General features: G+C 46.6%; 1 protein-coding gene across 1 annotated transcript; it reads left to right on the top strand.

Moving 5' to 3' along the window:
• The first annotated feature begins 306 nt into the window (after positions 1–306).
• On the top strand, positions 307–6,820 carry FATE1 (fetal and adult testis expressed 1). Its single transcript, XM_054581820.1, has 5 exons — positions 307–457; positions 1,471–1,595; positions 5,347–5,453; positions 5,833–5,911; positions 6,689–6,820. The coding sequence occupies exons 1-5, from the start codon at positions 352–354 to the stop codon at positions 6,818–6,820; spliced, it is 549 nt and encodes a 182-aa protein (XP_054437795.1). The 5' UTR covers positions 307–351.
• The last annotated feature ends 2,529 nt before the right edge of the window (positions 6,821–9,349 follow it).

Here is a 9,349-nt window from a genome sequence, read left to right as displayed (position 1 = left end):
TCTCTCTAGAACGGATGTAGGGTGAGCCCATTTGCACCCCAGTGGGGCCAAAGCAGATGATTTGGTAGCCAGAGAAGTTCTCACAGGCAAGGGTTCTGAGCCTTATCTCTTCTCCTGTGTTGCTTACAGAGCAGCAGGGGAGAAGGCTGCAAGCCTCGCCAACAAGATACAACAGGAACAAAAAGTACTGGTCCAAGGCTTAAGTCCAAATGGGAATCTGCTCCACCCCGTGTCAGGATATATTACCCATGAGTTCCTATCCCTCATAGGACTGATTTTCTGAATGCTTTCCTCTCTGCCTTGCTTTCTGTGCATCCTTGGCCATAGCTCACAAGTGAACAACTGGTTGTGATGGCAGGAGTCCTCCCTAGCACCAAGGAGGAGATAGAAATGTCTATGTCTGAAGACCTGGTTCCTGGAAGCCATGGGCAAAGTCAAGAGCACCTGGTGATATCAGGTGAGGATCCCCTGAAATGTCACTTTCCTTGAGTGTCTGCATTTGTGCATGTGTGTTGAAGAAAGTATGTGAGAGGCTGGGCAGACACTCATATATATGTGTGTATGTTTTTTGAATGCATGTATGGGTTATGTGTGATTGTTTTTGCCTTGGTGTGCATATACATGTATTTGTGGCTTGAGTGACAGGGAACTGGGGTGAAAGGGATTGATGTGAACATTTTGCAGCCCATGAGGGAGGAGGGTGAGACCAATATGTGTGGGTCCTTAGTCTCCCCTTCATCCAAGTCACCACTGTGTATATTGCAAAACATTCAGAAGGTTCAATTTATAAGATTAATCAGATGAATTCTTTTTTAATCATCCAATGCCCTCTCCTGCCCTTTACAGTGAAATCTAATCTCTTATCATTATATAAAAGATCTGATCAAGGTCTACTCCTCAATATATTTCATGTTGTGGCATGGTGACCCACACTGAATTTATGCTTGTCCTTATAACACCCCAAGACTGGTTCATCCTCACAGCCCTTTTGCAAGCTGCTCCCTGTGCCAGGAATGCCATTTACCTAGGTTTTCCATGGCTGGACCCTTTTTCTGATCTCTGCCTCAATGTTGTTTCTGACTTTTCTAGAAGTAGCCCCTTCCTTCTGTTATGTTGCTTTGTTTTTATCATTTTGGAAACCCATGTCTCGATTTGAATCTACAGTGATGGATTGTTACCTGTTTTGCCCTTTTGTACAGTAAGTTTCTTGATTGCTGTGATCTTATCTATTGGTCATTGCTCTGTCCCCAGTAACCTAGCACAAAGCTTGGCCCTCATTTCATACTTGCTAATCTTTTGAACATATGAACAAACTGAGGCCAGGGATTAGCAGCAGTGGGCAGCAGTGAATGGGTGTTGAGTTATTCCTAAGAAGTTTGGGGACCCAATCTCTTTCTGCTGTGTCCTGTGCACAGGAAGCCTTGGTAAAGCTTTTGTGGGTGTTCCTGGGGCCTCTGTTCTTCTCCCCAGAAATAATAGAGCGTGGATCCCGGTCCCTGGGTGTCTCTCAGCGGCAACCGAAGTTGGATTCAAAAGCTGCTGGCTCTGCTACAGGCCAACCGGTTTGGAATATGACTGCCACCCGACCCAAGAAGGTGATATCCTATGGGGCCCTTGGCATGTGGTGGCTGGGTTGGGGTTGGAAGTACTGGCTATAGGGGTTCCAGCCTGATGATGGTGAAATATCTACTTGAGGGGAGGAGGAAGCAGGCAAATGAAGGCAGAGGCATCTAGCAAGAGGTCAGAGCCATCCTTTGGTAGACTGGGAGTTCAACCTTGAGAATCCAGAATGCCTGAAGCACATATTGCTTGGGGAGTACATATATACTTTATTCTGCAAAACTCTAGTGTGTGTGAAATGACCCTTCCCTTTATTAAAAAATAAATAAGTATATATTGCTCTCTATATATTTAATATATATCTCAATATTTATATTTTATATATTATATAAATGTATTTCCACATATAAATATTTTAAAACACAAATGTATTTAAATAAAAATATACATCAGGGCTAGAACAATGATAAGGCAAGTGGGGTTCCTATGCTTCCTGGGTGTTAGGAAGTCCAGTCAATATAATCTGACAATTTTGTAGAAAATCTTTTAAGCTACAATCACCATGGTGAGGGAATATTCTAGAAAAAAATGGTGGCCATATTCTTGGAAAACATACTGGGAAAAGGCTGCTGTTTTGAAGAGAGAGAGCTGTTTGTTTTATGAAATCACTTCAGCCCTGTACTTCTGTAGCCAATTCTGTTAGCTACATTTGTGGGTGAGAGCCGACTGGAAAAATGGTTGTTACACTGTTGCAAAGGTTACCGTGGAGAGGCAACAAGGTTGGAAAGCAGGAAGACCTGACCATTCTAGGGAATGGATTAAGATAAATGCTGAAATGATTCCACCTCCAATGAATAAAGAGAAAAAGGGCTCCCAGGTCAGAGACCTCCTGGGAATGAGAATAAGCCAGAAATATTGAATTGGCATCCTGTGTCCAAATGCTGAATCCCAAATTAAGCTGATCCAACAGGTCAGGCTCCATCCAGCAAGCCACTCAGACCCCTAAAACTGAGGGGGTGATGGGAGTGGTACAACCTCTGGATTAATTAAAGCTGCATGTTAAGACCAGAGAATTACACTTTGAAAAAATAGAGTCATTATATGAACCTTAGAAATAAATTTAGATGTTTAGAATTAAGAAATTTAATTTATCAATTATATTTATTTATCCATTGTTTTGGAGTAAAAAAAAAAATGGAACCACAACATGAAAGGACAAACATATAATAACACTATTCTGCTGATTTTGAGGAAATATGTAATGTGCCTTAAACAGTACATGAAAATGAAAATAAGACTTCTAAAATTACTTAGCAGCGGGAAGTTGGGACTAGCTGCAGTTCATCAATTTTCCTAATATAAAGCTCTTATGTTTAACAATGTATATAATTCTAAATAGAGGGTTTCTAAAATTAAAAAACAAACAAACAAAAAAAGAACAACAACAAACAAACCCAAAATCAAGACAATTGTTTTTGAAATTAGACCTATCTTATCATAGGCGATGACAATAAGTTATCATTGAATTGTAGATGTTAAATTAATTCTTATTACATTGATGTTAAAACAAACTATGTGCCCTGGCTGGTGTGGCTCAGTGGACTGAATGCCAGCCTGCGAACCAGAGGATCGACAGTTCGATTCCTGGGCAGGGCACATGCCAGGGCTGTGGTCTGGGTCCCTGGTAGGGGGTGCATGAGAGGCAACCACACATTGATGTTTCTCTCCCTCTCTCTCCCTCCATTCCCTCCTGTCTAAAAATAAATAGATAAAATCTTTAAAAAGAAACTATGTTATCACAAAGAAACTAACTCTACCCACCAGTGACTTGCCCCTATTTGTGCCTTCAAATCTCTGAAAAAACTTTCTGTCCTTCTAATGCCAATCTTTAGGAAAATCAAGGCAATGATGTGGAAATTGTTCTAGGAGACATCGTCCATCAGTTTTCCCCTTTTTAGTCCTGGGATCTTCTTGACACCCACTGCCCTTTTCATGCTATTTTTTGAGGTTTCTAAAGAAGAGGACAAAGAAAATAAAATAGTGTGCCTATGAGGTACTGTTCACACACACACACACACACACACACATTTATACTAGTATCTGTGTGCACTTTTGAGAAAGATAAATTTTACATTATTACAACAAATAATGGCAGAGTTCTTATGAAAATCATTTATACGGAAATTGTTCCAGCTTGCAGTTTAGTGCCATTCTTAAGAACAAAAAAAAGCTGAAAATCTTCCTCAGATACTGGGTGAGCCTGCACTGTCTATTTTCTTTTTAAGGATGAGGCAAATAGAAGAACCACCCCAGGAGTTCTGGCGAGGTCTGTCAGATGGCAGGCTCTCCTTCAGTAGGGTGGACTGGTGAGGAATGGGCTGTTATCCTGGGGTATCCTTCAATGACAGAATCAAAAGGTTTCTACTTTGTGGCACTACCACCACCGCTTTCCCATTCAGTTAGTTCAGGTTTGGGATTGGAGACAAATTCCTGACTGCGAGCCAGGTTGAGTGGGAGGGGCAAATAACTATTCCATGTATACACCTTCTGTTAATGCCCTGTTTTCCACCCTGATCTTCAAGACCATAGTGTCCCTGTAGCCTCCAAGTCCGGCTCCTCTCTGGGCACTGCTAGGTTGGGGCCCTGTTCAGCTGCTCTCCATCTGCTTCCGAGCCACACTGAGGCTTATTGCATTCACCTTTGCCTTCCTTATTAGCACTTCCTGAATTCTACAATCTTGCTGAACTCTTTCATTCTCTGTTGCCTCTCCCATTATCTTCCTTCTTATGGGATTATATAATTTTACTCTATTCACTCTTTTTGTTAATGGAGGCTTAAAGGGAAGCAGTGTCAAGTATGAGGGGTGTCACAATGTAATAGTTAAGAGTACAAAATGTCCTGAATTTAAACTACTGCTTTGCTACTTACCAGTTCTGTGATGTGGACAAGTTATTTGTCCTCTCTGTGTCTCAGTTTTCCTATCTTTCAAAGTGAGGTGATACTAATACCTGTGTCAAAGGGTCATGATGAGGATTTAATGACTGGATATTAGTAAGGGCTCAGAGGATGACACGGTCCTTGGCATGTTGTAAGTGTATGGTAAACAAGCATTTTATGAGATATTTCATCTTGCACTGGAAACCCAGAGCTGAGATTCAAATCTGTATGGGTCAGTCACATTCTGCTCCTCTAGCTCACACTGACTCTTTAATGCATGAAATATGTCTGGTCCCAGAGCTCTGGGCTGGAAACATCCACTGCAGAGAGTCATTAGCAGATGGAGAGAAATGAAAGACACAGGGATGGCTGGCCCACCCAGAGAAGGCCAAGGAAGCTGTGGTTTCCCAGAAGTTAGGCTTCTATCCTGAGATCTGACACTTAGCATGGATCCTTGGGAAGTGCAGTCACCTCTTCAGGAATCAATTTCCTTGGCTGTAAAACAGGCTTTCCATTCTTTATCAGTGGTTGCAGAGACTCAGCTGATGTCTATATGTGACAGTGCCAGCACAGGACAGGGGCCCCTATCACTACTTTTCCTTTGCTGCAGTCTGGACAGCCAAGAGCTATAGAGGATCATGGTGCAGGTGGGGTGGTGGCAGGCAGCCAACTTGTGAGGTTCCCAGGTTCTCCTACTGGTCTGAAGCTTCCAGCCTCTGATTCTGGAGGACCAGACACCACATGACTCCTGGGAAGAGGTGTACCGCTGGTCCTGGGCAAAGTGTGGGGCAGCCACATTTCTCAGTTAGGGATGAGAAAGTTACTTTGACTGACCATTCCTTTACTTAGGGTACTCAGCTGCCGATACCCAGAATGCCAAGAGAACCAGTCCATGGGGATGTTCATCCCCAGGAGTATCCTGGAGGCTTCCAAGGCATGAGATTCCATTATGAGCGGTAAGATTGGTCCTAGAAACCCTGCAAGAGGGAAGGAGCTTTATGGCCAAGAATCAGGGTGGGCCAGAGGGTCTGGTAAGCAGAGTGGTCAGAAAGGACTTGTGAGTAGCTGGCCATGATTTTTGGGGACCTGTTGCCTCCTCATCACAGCCCCCGGGCCTAGCCACTTCTCCATATGAGTTCCAGTTTTCTGCGGCTGGGCTAGGCTGGATCCCATGACCTGCTTAACAAGGTAGGGAAGGGCTGGAGGCTGACACAGTCACTGTCTAGAGATGCCCCTGACCTTACATATTTACCCTTATGGGCTTTCTGTGCTTCCTGCCAGGCCTGGCCTGAGACAACCAGCAACTCTGACTCACTCTCTTTCCTTATTTCCCAGCAACTCAGAAGCAGATATGATTGCAGAGATTGGCCCAGAAGAGCCAAATGGACTGCAGATGGAAGTAATGAGAAGACAGGTAAATGTCTGCTGTGCTGGGGACTCACTTGGAGGGTGGAGGTGGAATGATGGTGTTTTGGGGGCAGGTGGGCCTCAACAGTGATCAATCTACCCTCCCTGAAGTTGCACAGTCAGCTTACTCATCTTGTCTTCGGGCAGCTGTGGTAAGGTCAGGCTCCCCTCCCCTACCTCTCAATCCCCATGGCTGTGGAGTCCCATCTTGCTGCCCAGCCTTAAGGCTGCCTCTCTGCTGAGATATGGGAAAGAAATAGGGAAGGAGAAAAGGACGACTAAGAGGGAATATAAGAGGATGGAGGCATCTATGTAGAGAGAGTGGCTCTGAGGTCTGAGAGAAGGGTCTTCTTTGGTGGGCAGAGTGTAGCAGCCATGAACAGGGATGTGGGCATGGACAGCTATGGGTCTAGTGGCCCTCTCTGGCCCCTGAGTGTCATCCCATCTTGGGTCCCTCACTCAAGTGTGGCTGCTTCCCTTACACCAGCCCTCCCCAGGATTAAAATGCCCTTCCCCACTCACCCTGCACAGCTGGGAAGGGCTCGCTTCATCCAGACTACCTGAAGCACTTAGAGTAGGGCGTGAGGCAGCTGGGCCTGTCCACACAGTCAGCCCAGCACACTCTAAGCCTCTGGTCTCAGCTGCTTCTTACCCAGAGGCACATTGCCCTCCCAAAAGGCAGCAAAACCCCTTCCTATTCTAACTTCATACTTTTTCCTACTGGCTGGCTGTGGGCTTCCATAGAACAGCCTTGCTCACCAGCCTGCTCTTGGTCTCTCTGCAGCTGCGTGTGATCAATGGACGTCTGTGTGCCCTGGAGGACCAGGCAGCCATCAGTCGCCAGCGGGAAGCTGTGTTCCTCACCATGCTATTGTCGGCCTGCATCGCCAACCTGTGGCTGTGGATGCGCCAGTAAAGCTTCACCTGCCATCTTGCTGAAAGAGCTCTCTCCTCCTTTCCCTTTCCTTTCTTTCCCAGAACCAGCCTTGCTCTTCCTCCTTCTGTCTCCCAGCAGCCCCCAGCAGCTGCAGGGCCATTTTCCAACTCTGGTTGGATCCCCTGCTGTGGGAGGCCTTAGCTTCTGAGAGGCACAGGAAGATCTGAATGGGCTGAAATGCAGCCCTTTGGAGGTTGAGAAGTGGGGCATATGGTCCTCACAGTAACATGAGTGGCAAGTACTTCCTGCCTATCCATCAGAACTCCATGGTGACCATCTCATCCTTTCTGTTCCATCCTATGTGGCAGGGGCTTGGCTGTGTCTTCCTGTTTTCTTCCACATTGTGTACAGGGCTCTGCACAGAGAAAATGCTCAATAAAAGTTCAGTGATAGCATCAAACCTTGGCTGCTGAGCTTCTTGAATCCAGGACTCATGTGGGGCTCAGATTCTCTCTCCCTTCTTCCTGCCACTGTCCCCCACCCCAGGCAGAGGTCTCCTTAAAAGAAGAGCTTGGAGATTCTTCCTGTTGGGCTCAGGCCAGCAAGTGCTTGTGGAGAAGTGCTTCTTCAGCAGCTTATCCAAGCCAGGTGTTGCAGAGACTCAATCAAAGGAAATCTCCTGGAAGGGACCAGAAAAATTTCATTTGTCCAGGAGGAAACTGAGTCCAAGAGAGGGGGAACATGGCCCCAGGATTGTCCAGCAAGATCAGGACAAAGCTGGGTCTAGAATGTATTCTCCTGTGTCCCTCCTACACACTTGCTGAAGATAAGTCCCCTAATCATCTCTGGAGGATCGATGGGAGGCAATAGGGAAGGGCTCTGGACTTCATTCACTCATGTCCACAGCCCCATGAAGCTCAGCTCTGACAGGGTGGATTGCTAGATAGGGCAGTGGGACTCAGACAAAGAGTGTCACTGCTTGGGACCCAACCACAGGGCAGATATGCTGGGTTTCAGGAGTCCTTCAGAAGAGCTGTTGTCCCTTTCTCTGGGACAAAGAGATAGATGCATGTCTCTTGGGAGCAGGGACCCAGAACATTCTCACTGGCTTTAGTGGCTAACCATACCATTCCTAACCCCCCAAATTTGTCATGAGTTCTCCATTATAAAAAAGAAAGAGTGTGTTAGTCAAGAGATATAAAATAAACATGACTACATACATGTGTTTTTGAGAGAAAGAGAAAGAGAGGGTGGGGAAGGAAGAAAGAATGAGGGCAGGATGGTGAAGGGAGGCAGAGGGAGAGAGTTGAGTCTTTGAGCCTGCTCTGCCCCTGCCCCACCCCTCTCTTGTCCTCTGTAACCCCCATACAATGAGCGGGTTCCTCCACTCCTCACTCTTTGGGGCTTGCAATACTTCTCAGAACCAAGAGGACTAAAGCAAACATGGAGCCTCTTTGCCTCCTCCAAATGGGCCCTGGAGCCCCTGGAATCACCAGAGAGCTAGGAGAAAAACTGGGGTTCCCTTCTGCCAGCCACACCTCAACTCCCCACAACCTCAGGACAAACTCAAGGTGTGGGAACTAATTAAGGGGAGCAGCCCACTATTCAGGTTCAGTGAGGGGCAGTGTGCATAGCTTCCTGCCACCAGCCCCAAACCCTCACTGCCTTTGATGACATGGAAGGTAAGCCAAGCAGAGTGGAGATGACTGAAGCTAAGGATGCCAGGAGGCCTGCCCTTGAGTAGTCCTCCTCATGCTGCCCCATTCTTCTGCTTCAGCTGGGAGAAGAGAAGGCTATTATGGGGTGGGGCAAGACCTGTTTTTGGGACATGGATGTGCGTTTATGTGACCAGACATGAACATGTTTGCAGAAAAAATCTAGTTGGAAATATGTTGTGAAACAAAGATTCACCTTTGGGAGCAATTTACCTGAGATGCAAACAGTGTGGCAGCCCCTTGGAGAAATGCCTCGTGGGCTAGGGGAGTTGTTCTTCTGCCCACCTTGACGTGTGACTGGCTGATCCTAGCCCTGCCTGTCTGCTCCATCTCCAGGGTCCTCTAGAGGTAAACCAGAGCCAGAGCCGCCCCATGCTGGCCTCTATCACAGCCTGGCAGACGGGCAGTAGACCCCTCTGCAGGGTTCTGTGAAGGGCTCTATTTTGGGAGCTGGTATCTCCTGCCTGACTCTTTGGATATTATATGTCTGGAATATCTGCCTCCTTGATGTTATTTCCCTGTCAAGCTGCCTTGGCCTTTCCCAACTCTCTAGCATGAAGCCAACCCTTTCCCAATAAGCCTGGAGCTTCCTCATGGACAAGTAGAGGGGAGGGGGGATTCATTTATAGTTTAGGGTATGGAGAGGGTTCTTCTGCAGCATGTTGTTTATTGCTCCTCTGTGAAATTTTCCATGGGTTTCCCAGGCTTGGTATTAGAAGGGTATACTGCCAGTCCCTGTCCCTCACTGGCTCAGGAGCTGCTTGAAGACAGGGGCTAGCTTCCCTTGCCTTCCACATCCATGGTGTCCAACAAAAGTGAATGGCTGGCCAGAAGGCCTCTGACCAGGGCTCCC

This window comes from Pteronotus mesoamericanus, unplaced genomic scaffold (genome assembly GCF_021234165.1).
Source record: "Pteronotus mesoamericanus isolate MK-2021 breed Mesoamerican mustached bat unplaced genomic scaffold, CSHL_Meso_final contig_66, whole genome shotgun sequence".
Taxonomy (NCBI): Eukaryota; Metazoa; Chordata; class Mammalia; order Chiroptera; family Mormoopidae; genus Pteronotus; species Pteronotus mesoamericanus.
Note: the sequence above shows the minus strand (reverse complement) of the source record. Positions and strands in the feature narration are given on the sequence as shown.